Here is a 17268-nt window from a genome sequence, read left to right as displayed (position 1 = left end):
ACTGCTTTGCAGAACACCTACGCTCGGTTTGCACTAAACAACTGCACCTCCCAGTCGCGAACCATTTCAACTCCCCCTCCCATTCCTCAGACGACATGTCCATCCTGGGCCTCCTGCAGTGCCAAAACGATGCCACCCGAAGGTTGCAGGAACAGCAACTCATATTCTGCTTGGGAACCCTGCAGTCCAATGGTATCAATGTGGACTTCACAAGCTTCAAAATCTCCCTTCCCCCTACTGCATCCCAAAACCAGCCCAGCTCGTCCCCGCCTCCCTAACCTGTCCTTCCTCCCACCTATCCCCTCCTCCTACCTACTAACCTCATCCCACCCCCTTGACCTGTCCGTCCTCCCTTGACTGACCTATCTCCTCCATAACTCCCCACCTACACTCGCCTTTACTGGCTCCATGCCCACCTCTTTGACCTGTCTGTCTCTTCTCCACCTATCTTCTTTCTGCCTCCCCCTCTCTCCCTATTTATTTCAGAACCCCCTTCCCCTCCCCCATTTCTGAAGAAGGGTCTAGGCCCGAAACGTCAGCCTTCCTGCTCCTCTGATGCTGCTTGGTCTGCTGTGTTCATCCAGCTCTACACCTTGCTATCTCAGATTCTCCAGCGTCTGCAGTTCCTACTATCTCTACAGCTGGAAGATCAGGGTCTTTTTTGCGAGCTGAACGTAGATGTTCTGTGAAGCAGTCACCCAGTCTGCACTTCGTTTCCCCTGTGTAAAGGAGACCACGTTGTGAGCAGCGAATGCAGCTGACTAGATTCTGGGAAGTGCAGGTAAAGTGCTGCCTCACCTGGAAGGTATGTTTGGGCCTTTGGGTATGAGGAGGGATGAAGTAAATGGGAGGTGTTGCATCTTCTGTGGTTGCAGGGGAAGGGGCTGTGAGATGTGTAGGGAGTGAAAGAAGAGTAGACCAGAGCGTCCCAGTGGGTACGGTCCCTGCGGAATTCTGATAAGAGAGGGAAGGGGAATAGGTGACTGGTAGTGGCATCTTGCTGGAGTTGGTGGGAATAGCAACTAATGATCCTCTGGATGTGGATCCTGATGGGGTCGTAGGTAAGGACAAGGGGGACCCTACCACAGTTGAGGGAGGGAAGAGAGGGGTTGACGGCCGAAGTGCAGGAGATGGCTCGACCAGGTTGAGGGCCCTGTCAACAACAATGCTAGGGAATTCTTAGTTGAAGAAGGTGAACATTTTGGAGGCTGCCAAATTAAAGTTGGCATCATCGGAACAGATGCAATGAAGAACTGGGAGAATGGAATGCTTTGCAGGAAGCAGGATATGAGGATGTATATGACACCTTCCCCTGCAACCACAGAAGATGTAACACCTGTCTGTTTACCTCCTCCCTCCTCAGTATCCAAGGGCTCAAACATACCTTCCAGGTGAAGTAGTACTTTACCTACACTTCACACCTGCTTGTCTACTGCATTCACTGCTCACAATGTGGTCTCCTCTACACTGGGGGAATGAAGCATGGACTGGGTGACTGCTTCACAGAACATCTACATCCTGCCTGCAATAAGGACCCTGAGCTTCTAGTTGCCTGCCACTTTAACACACCACCCTGTTGCACGGCCAACATCTTTGTCTCAGCCTTGCTGTACTGCTCCAAAAAAGCTCAGCCCAAACTGGAAGAACAGCACCTCATTTTCTGCTTGAGGACCCTGCAGCATTCCAGACTCGATGTCAAGTTCAATAATTTTATGGTTTGAGCCTTTCCCATGTCTTTCCCCAACCCCCATGCAGCAGGCCTTGTTGTCACATTAAAAACTTAAAGAACTGTGGATGCTGTAAGTCAGAAAGAAAAACAGAAATTGCTGCAAAAGCTCAACAGGTCTGGCAGCATCTGTGGAGAGAAATTAGAATTAATGTTTCGGGTCGAGTGACCCTTCCTCAAAAGGGTAGGAGGCTTGATCCAAAACACTAACCCTTTTTATCACGTCCTTGTTATCAGTTTTTTTTTGGTTTTTACAAATACAAGATGCTTGTGTGGATCTCAGTTTCTGTCTCCCTTTTCCTGGTATCTTCCTTCTCGTGATCAGTGTTAACTAGTTCAAGTGAAATTAAATTAGTTGTGTTTATAAGCTGAGACAGGCATTGTAGCCTGGCACGATCTGCTGCACATGTTTTCCAGGAGGTATTAGGACCTGGAACCCTGGTTGATTAAACCAGGATCAATAGACAGGGAGCAGGAATTAGCTGCTAGTTCCCTGTCTCTAGTCTAGGGGTCACTGGACAATGATCGCTATGACTGAGAGCTCCATAGACCAAGGATGAATGTCTCAAATCATTTTGGCTTGCTGTGTTTGGCTCTGCACTGGCTGTTACAGTGATTAACCAAGGACCAGAGTGAAACTGACCTATCTATTCACGGTGCAGAAATTCCATTAGAAAATTATTTCTGTGCTCTGGGGGTAGTTACGATCCATTCGGTTCACTGTGAAGCATTGGGACTAGTTGTCAATTTTGAACTTCTTCATTACAGTACCTTTCTCTCAACAGATGATGATAATCCTCCTGTGTCCTTTGTGAAATTCTCCCCAAATGGGAAATACATTCTGGCAGCAACACTTGACAAGTAAGGAATTCCTACCTATTATCACATTCACTAATTTCACTCTTGATTAGTGCCTTTTTCCCTAAATTTGGACTTTCTGGCTGTTTCTAACTTCCCCACTCTGTAGCCTCCTCACGAAGGCATGAAGAAGATTGATTCTGCACAGGTGGAGATAAATACAAGTCACTTGAACATCAGTCCGCAGTGAGACAATGTGCTATTTCTTCCAACTCCACCACCTCGTGCCTTTATATCACTTAATCCCCCCACCCCACAGACAGAAACACATGCACCACAGCACTTGTCCCGTTATGATTGCCGTAAAGAATGTTCGCGTAACCAAGCCCCCTTGCTCAATTAGTTGCAACGATTGGTATAAACGTGTTGATTCAATCTCTAAAATGGGCAATTTTTGCCTTTTCGCACCGCCATCCAAAAATAAGACTAGGTTTCTTTAAGAACTCAAAATAATCTGTTCGTTATAAAACAAAACTCATCTCTGAAAACATGTAGCAAGATTGGTTAACATGTAAACTAGAATCTACAATAAGAATGATCTTCCCTGTTCACCCCAACACAAATAGACACAACACAAAGGTCAAAGGCTTTCCAGAGATTTTCTTTTAAAAGAAAGGTGAAAGAAAACACCTGTTGGCCAATATCTGAAAAACAGAAGAGAATCTGACAATTTCTTAGAATCATTCAGATTTCTCGTTGACAAAATCGAATTGCTAATTGATGCAGACTGATGGAAAATCTTGCAGCCAGTTTTGTTTTTACCAAATCCTTTTGGTTTCAAGTCTTTGGAAAATGTCACAGTTCAGCTTTTCTTGGTTTACAAAGTAATCAAAATACTGAGAGGTTTAAACTTGATAAAGCCCCCTATATCTTCCTCCAGAGAGATTAGGACTTGCAACTTTTACTGCAGACTTTGGAGGCTTTCATCTGACTGACTTTCCTGGGTTTTTAAAATAGATCAGAAAGATTTGCTAGGCAGCCATCAGCACAGGGGCATGTAGTATCTTCCAAAACTCCGATTCCTGCAATGAAGGGCAATAAAAGCCTTACTTGGCTGTTTTTCCAAAGTTACTTGGGGTCTCTATAATCAGCAGGTGGATTGTAGCCCACTTTAAACTATTGACCTCATTTTTTAAGAAATAATGAGTTCCCTTCTCCCTTGGTAAAATCCTGTTGAAATCCTGAAGGTGTCCAAACAGTTTGGTATCTTCTAGTTTTTCACATACTCCATGAATGTAGAGATGTCCCAATGCCACCTCACCCCATCCAGCATCAAGCCATGAAGGCCACGTGCCTGATGGCAGCCCCATTCTCACTGGGCTCCATACCCTACTTTCCCCCTCCTCTTGAATCACTTTGCTTGTGATTTATCCCAGCAGTTGGGTAACACTGAGCCTGAGATATTGAAATTACTGAATTTGCTGGTTTGATGTATTGAAATGGGCCCCTTAACTGGACAGCACTGTTATAACAGAGCCTCTGTGCCCAGGGCACTGCAGTGTGACCTTTCTAGGTTCACCTGTCACATGATAGGCAAATAGGGTGAAATAATTGTCATATCATTGGATTAGTAATCTCAAGGTCCGAGCTAATGCTGGTACCGGTACAATGACATTCTGATCATGGAAGTATCATATATTGCTGTGAAGACCCACCAGGTTCACTAAAGTCCTTTTTGGACACAATATGCTGTCCTTTCCTGGTCTGGCCTACATATGCCTCCAGATGCACAGCAATGGGGCTGACTCTTAACTGCCCTCTGTAATGGCCCGGCAAGCCACCAGCACAAGAGCGGTTAGGACTGGGTAACAAATCCTGCCCCAGCCAACAGTATTTGTCTCCCATGAAATAAATTTTTTCATGTCCTCTGATAGTGTTAGATCTACTCTACTAAAGACTTGTTGGGATGAGAAAATGTTAGTGAGCTGGGCCAAGGAAGGGGAACAAAGCTGCTTTGGTCTGGAGCCGGAACAGCTGTGATCTGACGTCACTTGGATAACTCTAGACTTTCATTTACTGACAGAAAAATTTCTCTTTTCCAGCACATTGAAACTTTGGGACTACAGTAAAGGAAAGGTATGTGTAGCAAGGCTAATGGTTTATATTTCCCCTGCTTTCCCTTCCATGACAATGGTCCATGAATTCATTGATGTAGGGATAGTTAGAAGGAATGCAGTGATAGCAGGGACTGATGTCGTCAGGGGATACTAACAATTCTTTTACAGTTGAATGAGAGTATAGAAGGCTGTGCTGTGCTGCCTGGTGCCAGGTGTGGTTAACAATGGTACAGACAGGGTCAAGTAAGAGATTACGTCTACAGTTAGCAAACAGGGTTAAGGAAAATCCCAAAGCCTTTTATTCTTGCATAAGGAGCAAGAGGGTAACTAGAGAAAGGGTTGGCCCACTCGAGGACAAAAGAGGGAAGTTATGCGAGGAGTCAGAGAAATTGAGTGAGATTCTTAATGAGTACTTTGCGTCAGTATTCACCGAGGAGACGGACATGATGGATGTTGAGGTTAGGGATAGATGTTTGATTACTCTAGGTCAGCATAAGGGGGGGGGGGGGCGGGGGGAAGTGTTGGGTATTCTAAAAAGCATTAGAGTGGACAAGTCCCCAGGTCTGGATGGGATCTATCCCAGGTTACTAAGGGAAGCGAGAGAGGAAATAGCTGGGGCCTTAAAAGATATCTTTGCAGCATCCTTGAGCACGCGTGAGGTCCCGGAGGACTGGAGAATTGCTAATGTTGTCCCCTTGTTTAAGAGGGGTAGCAAGGATAATCCAGGTAATTATAGACCGATGAGCCTGACGTCAGTGGTGGGGAAGCTGCTGGAGAAGATACTGAGGGATAGGATCTATTTACATTTGGAAGAAAATGGGCAGCATGGATTTGTGCAGGGAAGGTCATGTCTTACCAACTTGATAGAATTCTTTGAGGAAGTGACAAAGTTGATAGATGAGGGAAGGGCTGTAGATGTCATATACATGGACTTCAGTAAGGTGTTTGATAAGGTTCCCCATGGTAGGCTGATGGAGAAAGTGAAATCACATGGGGTCCAGGGTGTACTAGCTGGATGGATAGAGAACTGGCTGGGCAACAGGAGACAGAGAGTTGAAGTGGAAGGGAGTTTCTCAAAATGGAGAACTGTGACCAGTGGTGTTCCACAGGGATCCGTGTTGGGACCACTGTTGTTTGTGATATACATAAATGATCTGGAGGAAGGTATAGATGGTCTGATTAGCAAGTTTGCAGATGACACTAAGATTGGTGGAGTATCAGATAGTGAAGGGGACGGTCGGAGAATGCAGCAGAATATAGATAGATTGGGGAGTTGGGCGGAGAAATGGCAGATGGAGTTCAATCCTGGCAAATGCGAGGTGATGCATTTTGGAAGATCCAATTCAAGAGCGAACTATACGGTAAATGGAAAAGCCCTGGGGAAAATTGATGCACAGAGAGATCTGGGTGTTCAGGTCCATTGTACCCTGAAAGTGGCAATGGAGGTCGATAGAGTGGTCAAGAAGGCATATGGCATGTTTTCATTCATCGGGCGGAGTATTGAGTACAAGAGTTGGCAGGTCATGTTGCAGTTGTATAGGCCTTTGGTTCGACCACATTTGGAATACTGCATACAGTTCTGGTCGCCACATTACCAAAAGGATGTGGATGCTTTGGAGAGGGGTGCAGAGGAGGTTCACCAGGATGTTGCCTGGTATGGAGGGTGCTAGCTATGAAGAGAGGTTGAGTAGATTAGGATTATTTACATTAGAAAGACGGAGGTTGAGGGGGGGCCTGATTGAGGTCTACAAAATCATGAGAGGTACAGACAGGGTGATAGCAAGAAGCTTTTTCCCAGAGTGGGGGACTCAATTACTAGGGGTCACGATTTCAAGGTGAGAGGGGAAAAGTTTAAGGGAGATATGCATGGAAAGTTCTTTACGCAGAGGGTGATGGGTGCCTGGAACGCGTTGCCAGCAGAGGTGGTAGAGGTGGGCATGATAGCATCGTTTAAGATGTATCTAGATAGATACATGAATGGGCAGGGAGCAGAGGGATACAGATCCTTGGAAAATAGGTGACCAGTTAAGATAGAGGATCTGGATCGTCGCAGGTTTGGAGGGCCAAAGGGCCTGTTCCTGTGCTGTAATTTTCTTTGTTCTTTGTTCTTTGTTCTTTGTACATGGGTATCTAGGACCTAAATTGAAAAGCAGAACCTCAAAGTTGATCATGTCTTGTTGTTACCTGAATCACCAGCAAATTGGAGTAGTGTAACTAAAGTAGAGAAATGAATGTGTGGCTCAAAGTCTGTTGTGGGAGAATTGGATTTTGATTCCGGGGGCACTGGGGAAAGTGGGGGCTGTACCATTGAAATGAGCTTCACTTGAACTGTCAGATGCAGGTCCTGGAGTCGATGTCAAAGAAACTGATTTGAAATAGTTTCCCAGCAGTGATGAATTCAGCTCTATCCTCTTTAGTTATAGACCAATCTATCAGCAGCTTACTCAGCACCGTCTGACCTTGACTCTGAGACCCATGTATGGTCTATGTTGCTCACTACCTGAATCCAATAGTTTAAATGGAAAAAGAGACAGGAGATGCAAATTGTCATTTAGCTGTGAGATTTATGATCTCGAATCTACCATGTGAAAGGGCAGTGGAATCAAATTTATCAAACTTCTAAAGACAATCAGATAAATTCTTGAAATGGAAAAACGTGCAGGAATATGATGCAAGTTAGGGAGCAGGGTTGGGTGGATTTTATTGGATTTCAAAGAGTTGGCACAGGGATGATGGGTTAAATGGCTGCCTCCTGTGATTTTTTGGCAATTAGACCAGAGGGAGAATCCATCTCTCTTTTTTTTTCAAACTGCATGGTGAAAAATCAGAATTTCTGTGTTGTACCTGAATCCTGTATATTCTATAGATTTTGACCTCCGAGCCAAATGAGTGTACAGTGCCTGCAGGTTTCTTTTTGTTATGCAGCCTTTGAGTTCAAACACTCACCATCAAAGAAGTAACATTACCCCATTCCACTTTGCAAATTTATATTTGAATCTTTGATATCCTCCACCTTTAATGGTCCAAAGGACTAAGTTCCCCTTTAGTTTTCTTCCTGTTCATTGAACCTCGAAGACCCATGTGCAGCAGCAACTTCCACATGCGGAAGTCAATGTGTCAACATGCCAATTGGCATGGGACCTCTGAGCAGCTCCAGAATGTCCTTTACAGGGAATGTTGCAATAGGGCAGTTCTTAACGTCCCTGTGTGTCACTCTGATTGCTTTAACTGATGATTGCTGATGGAATGCCAGCTGGGAAGAGTTGCTGACACTTAATGTATGTGTTTCAGTGTTTAAAGACCTACACAGGACACAAGAATGAGAAGTACTGCATATTCGCCAACTTCTCGGTTACTGGTGGCAAGGTAGGTCCAACAGTTTGCCTTGTATTCTGGGATGCGGTTGCCCAGTTTATGTTACAAACTATGGTGTAATTGGGTTCTTGTTCCTGAAGTTGTTGGCTGACTGCTGGAGTCTGTGGCCTTAGCCATTTGCTCTCCAAGTCATCGTTCTGTATTAGCTTTGCCAAGTTACTGAACTGTGAAGAGTGTTACTCTTGGCCAAACCCTGGTGTTATCAGTTAGGGTTGTTGGACAACAATACGGGGCAGGTTCCCTGTTAAGAATTGGAGACTGGCCCTATGGGCCTAACATGGCTGTAAATCAAGGATGGAAGCCATCTGCTTCCTGTAGAGCTCTGAGACACTACTTTTGTTAGTAAGCTCTGATCAGAGTGAGATGTTTTAGGTTACATGTTAATCTGTGTAAATTTATGTACAATTAACACTGAACAGTTCTGGTCTCCGTGGTTGAAAATGGAAGGAGATTTGTAAAGGTAATCTTACAACTGGGTACCTGATCAAGGAGGACTGAGTTGGCTGGAGTTGCTTAAAATTATGGAAGAGCTTGGTCAGGTAGCTGTAGAGAAAATGTTTACATATATAGTGAAGACCAGAACTGAAGAACCATAAAACACAAATCCATTCAGGAACTGTGGAGACACTCCTTTATCTAGAAAGTGGGGAGAATGTGGAACTGTCCCCAGAGGAAGCAGTTGAAGGAAATAGTACGGATACGTTTAAGGGGAAGCTGCATGAATCCATTAAGGAGTAAGAAATGAAAGAATGTTTCTTGGGTGGGGTTAAGTGTGAAGCCTAACCATCAGCATAGACCTGTTGGGTGGAATGGCCTGTTTCTGTTCTGTGAATTGTGTAATTTTTTCATGAATAATTGAGATTTTTTTTTGAAGTGGATTGTCTCGGGATCTGAGGACAACTTTGTGGACATCTGGAACCTCCAGACGAAGGAGATAGTGCAGAAACTACAGGGACACACGGGTGAGTCCGGTCCCTTGTCTGAAAACCACATTCACAGGGTTGGAGTACTCTGGTTACAACGTAGAAGTATAGCATCAGAGCCCATCATCCCACACACTGAACAGAAACTATCCAATATATCCTCACCTCTCAGTCAGTTACCCCTATGGATTGGAGAACCACAAGTCCATATATATCTTTAAAAGACTACAAGTGTTTCTGTCTCCGTCACTCTTCCAGGCAGTGAATTCCAGACACCCACCATCCCTCCAATACTTCCACCAATACTTTATAATTATGCCGCAGTTATTAATCTCTGCTGATGAGAGCAGGTTCATCTTAACCATTCTCAGCTCTTATGATTGAATCAGAGATAGTAGGAACTGCAGATGCTGGAGAATCCGAGACAACAAGGTGCAGGGCTGGATGAACACAGCAGGCCAAGCAGCATCATAGGAGCAGAGAGGCTGACGTTTCGGGCCTAGACCCTTCATCAGAAAAGGGGGAGGGGAAGGGGGTTTTGAAATAAATAGGGAGAGAGTGGGAGGCGGATAGAAGAGGGATAGAGGAGAGGATAGGTGGAGAGGAAACAAACAGGTCGAAGAGGCGGGGATGGAGCCAGTAAAGGTGAGTGTAGGTAGGGAGTTAGGAAGGGGATAGGTCAGTCCAGGGAGGACGGACAGGTCAAGGGGGCGGGATGAGGTTGGTCGGTAGGAGATGGAGGTGCGGCTTGAGGTGGGAGGAGGGGATAGGTGGGAGGAAGAACAGGTTAGGGAGGCAGGGACGAGCTGGACTGGTTTTGGGATGCGGTAGGGGGAGGGGAGATTTTGAAACTTGTGAAATCCACATTGATACCATTGGGCTGCAGGGTTCCCAAGCGGAATATGAGTTGCTGTTCCTGCAACCTTCGGGTGGCATCGTTGTGGCACTGCAGGAGGCCCAGGATGGACATGTCGTCTGAGGAATGGGAGGGGGGAGTTGAAATGGTTCGCGACTGGGAGGTGCAGTTGTTTATTGCGAACCAAGCGTAGGTGTTCTGCAAAGCGGTCCCCGAGTCTCCGCTTGGTTTCCCCGATGTAGAGGAAGCCACACCGGGTACAGCGGAATCCGCGGTGGCGGTGGAGAGTTGCATTTCAGACTGGAGGCCTCTGGCCAGCGGTGTGCCACAAGGGTTGGTGCTGGGTCCACTGCTTTTTGTCATTTGTGTAAATGATGTGGATGTGAACATAGGAGGTATGGTTAGTAAGTTTGTAGATGACACAAAATTGGAGGTGTAGTGGACAGCGAAGATGGTTACCTCAGAGTATAATGGGATCTTGATCAGATGGGCCAATGGGCTGAGGAGTGGCAGATGGAGTTTAATTTAGGTAAATGTGAGGTACTGCATTTTCGAAATGCAAATCAGGACAGGACTTGTAAGGCCCTGGTGAGTATTTCTGAACAGAGAGACCCTGGAGTGCAGGTTCATAGTTCCTTGAAAGTGGAGATAGGATAGTGAAGAAGGCGTTTGGTATGCTTGCCTTCATTGATCAGTGCGTTGAGTATAGGAGTTAGGAGGTGATATTGCAACTGTACAGGAAATTGGTTCGACCATATTTTGAGTATTGCATGCAATTCTAGTCTCCCTGCTATAGGAAGGATGTTATGAAACTTGAAAGGATTCAGAAAAGATTTATGAGGATGCTGCCAGGGTTGGAGGGTTAAGGGGAGAGGCTGAATAGGCTGGGGCTATTTTCCCTGGAGCTTTGGAGGCTGAGGAGTGACCTGATAGAGCTTTATAAAATCATAAGGGACATGAATAGGGTAAATAGGCAAGGTCTTTTCCCCAGGGTGGAGGCATAGGTTTAAGGTGAGAGGGGAAAGATTTAAAAGGGAATCTATGGGGCAATTTTTTCATGCAGGGGGTGGTGCATGTATGGAACGATCTGCCAAAGTGGCGGAGGCCTGTACGATTACAGCCTTTAAAAAGTATGTGGATGGGTATATGAATAGCAAGGGTTTAAAGGGATATGGGCCAAATGCTGGCAAATGGGACTAGATTAATTTAGGATATCTGTTGGCATGGATGAGTTGGACCGCAGGGTCTGTTTCTGTGCTGCATGTCTCTATGACTGTATGACTGAGTCAAGTTTGAATCCAACTTGTCTTTCCCCTGATTCCCAGGAGTTTATACTTTTCTGATCAGTCTGATATGTGATGCTTCTCAAGAGTTGCTAAAATCTCTGCCAACTTTGTGAAATGCACTATCTTCATTGCCCTAGTGTCTACACCCTCTGAAAAAACACAACACTCCCCACTTTCAATTAAGTGCTTGACATGCAGAGATTGATCTGAACTTCTGACTTGAGTGAGAAATGCCAACTGCATCAAATCAAACATCACATCTTCCCAGCTTTACACATGGAGGAGTTTGCACTTTGGGCTGTTCGTGCGTTCAGTTAGGGCATGGCTGCTCTGTATCTTACATGGGAACAAGGAGCAGGAGTAGACCATTCAGCCCCTTTGGCCTCCTCTACCATTTAATGTGATCGTAGCTGATCTGAGTCTTAACTGTAGTTAGGGCTTTAAACTAAAGAATGGGGGGAGTGGGTTCAGTTGCATGGAAAATTATAAAATCAAAGCTAAAAGAAAAGGTAGGATTGCAGGTTTTTAAAAAATTTAATTGGATGGTTGGACCAGCCATGGGTGGCTGGACCTGCCTTTGTTGCCCATCCCTAATTACCCAGAGGGCAGTTGAGTCAGCCACACTTCTGTGGGTCTGAAGTTGCATATCAACCAGACCAGGTAAGGATGGCAGATTTCCTTCTCTAAAGGACATCAGTGAACCTGATTTGCAATAATCAACCATAGATCTATGGTCATCATTAGACTCTAATTTCAGATTCTTTACTGAATTCATAGTCCACCTCCTGCCATGGTGGGATTCAAACCCAGGTCTCCAGAATGTTACCCTGTTCTCTGGATTAACAGTCCAGCGATAAACCACTAGGCAGGCTAGTTATTGGGTTGATTTGTTACCAGAAAATTAAAAGGGACAGAATGTTTGAATGTGATATTGCTCTAAGGAGCCATAGAAATGTAGGGAAACTCAATAATGGAACAAGATTTTATTCCAAATGCTTCATGCATTAAGATACAAGGTAGACAAATTTATGGTGCAAATCGAGGTAAATGAATATGCTCTCCAAAGACATTACGGAATCATGGTTACAAGATCAAAATCCGGAACTTAACATTGGGAATTATTTCACCTTTTGGAGAAACTGGAGAGATGGAAAAAGTAGGGGGTTAGCGCTGTGAAATAAGAGGCAAAAAGAGAACAGTCGAGAGAGATCATCTCCACTCGAATGATGTAGAGGCCATTTGGGTGGAGGTAATAAACAGGAAGGGTAAGGCAACATTGGTAGGAGTAGTATACAGACCGCTAGGCAGTGGCTACTCTGTGGAAAGGCTATATATAAATCAATGAATAAGCAGAGCATGTAAAAAGAATAGAGCAATAATTATGGGTGTCTTAAATCTTTATGTTGACTGGGTTATTAAATTGAAGTTTATAGCGAATTAGGGATAGTTTCCTAGAGCAATGTGTCATGGAGCCAAGCAGGGAACAGGCTGCCTTGATCAGACAATGGGTAATGAGGCAGGTTTCATAAATGATCTCAGAGTACAAGATCCGCTAGGAAGTTCTTTATTCATTCATGGGGTGAGGGCATCGCTGGCTAGGCAGCATTTATTGCCCATTCCTAATTGCCCAAAGGACAGTTAAGAGTCAACCACATTACTGTGGGTCTGGAGTCACACATAGGCCAGACCAGGTAAGGATGGCAGTTTCCTTCCCTAAGGGACGTTAGTGAACCAAATGGGTTTTTCCGACAATCGACAATGCATTCGTGGTCATACTTAGATTCTTAATTCCAGATATTTTATTGAATTCAAATTCCACCATCTGCCATGGTGGGATTCGAACCTGGGTCCCCAGAACATTATCTGGGTTTCTGGATTAACAGCCCAGCGATAAATACCACTAGGCCATTGGCTTTCCAGTAGTGATCATAACATGATAAATTTCATTTTCTGCTCGACTATGAGAAACTAGCTTGGAAAGAAATGTGTTTAACTTAAATAAAGGGAATTAAAATGAAATGAGAATAGTTAGCTCAAGTGAACTAGGCAGATAGATTAACAGGAATGACAATAAGCAAGTGGTGGCAGATATTTGATGAGGTAATTCATGACTCAGCAAAAATACATCCCAGTAAGAAGGAAGGATTCTCTGGCATATACCAACAATGACTAACCAAGGAAGTTCAGGAGAGTATTAGCTGAAAGAAAAGGCATAAAAGGAGGCAAAAGTCAGTGATAGCCCTGAAGACTAGGATAAATCCAGAAACCAACAAAGGAGGACTGAAAAGATAATCAAAGTAAACAACTAAGGCAAACCAGGAGAAGTATAAAAAAACTAATAAGAACCTCTTTAAATATACAAAAGGAAGTGAGAGGTCAAAGCAAATACAGGCCCCTTAGAAAATGAATCTGAGGAGGTGGTTTTGGGGAACAAGCAAATGATAGAGGAGCTAAATAAGTAGATAATTGCAATCAGTCTTTACATTGGAAGATACTTCAAAACATTCCACTAATACAAAAGAATACGGGTAGAGGAATTAAGTACCGTCAATAGAGAAGTAGTATTAGATAAACCAGTGGGCCTAAAGACTGATAAATCCCCTGGCCCTACTGCTTGCATCCTAAATCCTAAAAGTAACTACAGAGATAATAGTGTCATACAGCATGGGAACGGACCCCTGGGTCCAATTCACGTGCGCCAACCAAACATCCCAGTCTGACCTAGTTCCATTTGCCAGCATTTAGCTGATTTCCCTCTAAACCCTTCCTATTCAGATACCCATCCAGATGCTTTTTAAATGTTGTAATTGTACCAGCCTCCACCACTTCCTCTGGCAGCTCATTACATACATGTATCACCCTCCACATGGAAAAAGTTACCCCTCAGATACTTGTTAAATCTCTCCTCTCTCACCTTAAACTTATGCCCTCTAGTTTTGGACTCTCCCACCCTAGGAAAAAGACCTTGGCTATTCATTTTATTCATATCCCTCATGATTTGATAAACCTCTGAGATCACCCCTCAGCCTCTGATGCTTCAGGGGGGAAAAAAATCCCTATCCTATTCAGCCTCTGCCTATAACCACTGCTCCAGCCCTGGCATATTGGTTGTAATTTTCCAAAAGTAGTTGGATCTGGAGAAGTACCAGAGGAGTGGAAAACTGCTATTGTGACACCCCATTCAAAAGGGAGGGAGACAAAAAGTGGGTAACTATAGACTGATTACCTGATGTCTATTGTTGGGAAAGTATTGGAATCAATTAAGGACAGAGGGCGGCATAGCGCCAGAGACCCGGATTCAATTCCAGCCTCTCGGCACTGTGTGGTGTTTGCACATTCTTCCAATGTCTGCATGGTTCCTCCTACAGTCCAAAGACATGCAGGTCAGGTGGATTGGCCATGCCAAATTGTCTATAGTGTCCAGGGATGTCTAGGTTAGGTGGATTAGCCACAGGAAATGTAGGATTACACGGATGGGGTGGAATGTTCTTCGGATGGCCAGTTTGGACTCTTTGGGCCAAATGGACTGCTTCCACACTGTAGTGATTCTATGATTCTAATAGCAGAACATTTGGAAAGTCATAATCCGGTCAAGTAGAGTCTGCATGGCTTCATGAAAGGAAAATAGTGTTTGACTAATTTATTAGAGGTTTCAAGGAAGTATCAACTGGAGTGGATAGAATCAGGTAGATGCTGTGTTTGGGATTCCAAAAGGCATTGGACAAGGTATCTCACAAAAGCCTAAGTTGTAACATAAGAGCCCATGGTGTTGGAGGTAGTTTATTGGCATGGATAGAGAATTGGTTCATGGACAGGACACAGCGAGTGGGAATAAGGGGGTTCTTTTTCAGGTTGGCAACCTGTAACCAGTGCTGGGCCCACAATTTTGCAATATATAGATGACTTGGAAGAAGGATGTGAAGGTAATAGTCAAATTTGCAGATGAAACTAAAATCGGCCAAAGGCAGTTTTTGAGAAGATTTGTAGCTCGGGTCGTGGATAAGGTTGTAGACTTGCTCGCCAAGCCGGTGTGTTTGATTGCAGACGTTTCGTCACCCTGCTAGGTAACATCGTCAGTGCGCCTTTGGTGAAGTGTTGGTATTCTTGTTATTTATATGTCCCGGTTTGCTGGGGTGGTTGGCATTACTTCGGTTCTGTTTCTCAGTGGTTTGTGTATCTGGTCCAGTTCAATGGGTTTGTTGATGAGTTTCGGTTGGAATGCCAGGCCTCCAGGAATTCCATGGCATGTCTTTATTTGGTTTGTGTTATTGTGGATGTGTTGTCCCAGTCAAATTCGTGTCCTTCTTTGTCCATGTGTATAGAGACCAGTGAGAATTGGTCGTGTCTCTTGGTGGCTAGTTGGTGTTGGTGTATCCTTATTGTCGGTTTTCTTCCAGTTTGGCCTGTGTAATGTTTCTCAGTCCTTGCATGGTATTTTGTAAATTACATTAGTTTCATTGGTTGTGGGTATGGGATCCTTCACATTTGTCAGTAGCTTTCTCAGGTTGGTTGTTGGTTTGTGGTCTACCCTGATACCTAGGGGTCTGAGTAGTCTTGTGGTCATCTCTAGTATGTCTCTGATGTACGGTAGGGTGAATAGTATGTCTGGCGGTGATGTCATCTTGTTGTGTTCTGTCATGGAGGAAATGGCAGATTATGCTTTTCGGGTATCCATTCCTTTTTAAAAACTCCGTATAAGGCGCTCCTGTTCTGCTTTGTGCAGTTGCTGCAGTGTGTTGTGGCTCGTTTGAATAATGTCCTGATGCAGCTCCGTTTATGGGTGTTGGGGTGGTTGCTGGAGTAATTAAGTAGGACCAGCAGGTATAGTCTTGAAATAAAGAACCACCAGCTCAAGACTGAGATGAGGAGGAATTTCTTCTCTCATGTTGAGTGTTTTTGGATCCTTGCCACAGAGCTGTGGGGGCAGAGGTCTTTTGTATATTTAGGGCTGAAATAGATTCTTCTTCATTTGGGGAATCGAGGTTTATGGGAGGGGGCCAAGAGGTTGGGCGAGAGAAGTGTCGAATCAGCTGTGATCCTGTTGGGTGGCAGAGATGAGCAGCCTCCTCCTGTTCTTATTTCTTGTGGTGACTCTCCTTCTCGTGACCGACCATGTTGATGCTACCTGATTACCTTGAAGTTTTCTTGCTGTTCTGCTATAATTTTAGTAATAGTTTCTAACAGTTTCCTTGCGACTGATGTTAAACAAACTGGCCTATAGTTTTCTGTTTCTGTCTCCCTCCTCTTTTGAATAAAGTAGTTATATTTTCTTTCCAATTTAATGGGACTGTCTCAGAATCAAGGGAGCTTTCGAAAATTAAAACCAATGCATCAGTTCTTTCCAGACTGTCAGGGTAGGGACTTGAGCCACAGCTCCAACAATTTGGTTATAGGGGGGTAGGTCTGGGTGGGATGCTCTGATGATCGGTGTGGACTTGTTGGGCCAAAGGGCCTGTTTCTACACTGTAGGGATTCTATAAAAAAAAATTTACTCAGTACCACTTGGTGATTGTGATGTTTCTGAGTTCCTCCCTTCTTACCACTTCCTGATTTTTAACTGCATTTATCCACTTTCATCCCATAGCACTCATTACTTAACGAATATCTATCGACCTAACTTCTTAAATTGCCAGAGGTGTGCAGGTTAGGTGGATTAGCCATGCTGAATTGCTCCATAGTGCCCAGGAATGTGCAGGTGTGGTGAATTGGCCAATTGACCCCCAGTCTGAACAGTCTCTTGGGACAGTGAGCTCCACATTTCCATTCTCTCTGTCCCTTTGTGTGAAGATATGCTTCCTAATGTCCTGACTCCACTGTTTGGAGCAATCCTGAGCACAAAAGTGATTGTTGTTCTTGAGAACTCCTACATTCAGGCCTGGGACATCTCTGTGGAAGTTCCTCAGGGTAGTGCTCTTGGCCCAGCCATCTTTAGCTGCTTCATCAATGACCTTCCTGCTCTCAACTCCGATGAGAGGATGTTTACACACTGGTCAGTAATTTTTACAACTCCTCAGTTACACTCCACAACTTTACGCAAACAAAATCTGAAAGAACTGCGGATGCTGTAATAAGGAGCAAAAACAAAGTTGCTGGAAAAGCAGTTCTGAGGAAGGGTCACCGCACCCAAAATGTTAACTCTGTTTTTTCCTTCACAGGTGCTGCCAGACTTGCTGAGCTTTTCCAGCAA

The 17268-nt window shown here is 44.5% G+C and overlaps 1 protein-coding gene across 2 annotated transcripts in view; it reads left to right on the top strand.

The window, feature by feature from the left end:
* The window catches only part of wdr38 (WD repeat domain 38), a 45537-nt gene that overhangs the window by 25371 nt on the left and 2898 nt on the right, over positions 1-17268 (top strand). For both annotated transcript variants that reach the window (XM_048613510.1, XM_048613511.1), the window contains exons 10-13: positions 2512-2587; positions 4627-4660; positions 7933-8007; positions 8891-8978. In XM_048613510.1, coding sequence (XP_048469467.1) covers positions 2512-2587; positions 4627-4660; positions 7933-8007; positions 8891-8978 — 273 coding nt within the window. The remainder of the gene's footprint in view (positions 1-2511; positions 2588-4626; positions 4661-7932; positions 8008-8890; positions 8979-17268) is intronic.

This window comes from Rhincodon typus, chromosome 28, assembly GCF_021869965.1.
Source record: "Rhincodon typus isolate 14 chromosome 28, sRhiTyp1.1, whole genome shotgun sequence".
NCBI classification, from domain to species: Eukaryota; Metazoa; Chordata; class Chondrichthyes; order Orectolobiformes; family Rhincodontidae; genus Rhincodon; species Rhincodon typus.
Note: the sequence above shows the minus strand (reverse complement) of the source record. Positions and strands in the feature narration are given on the sequence as shown.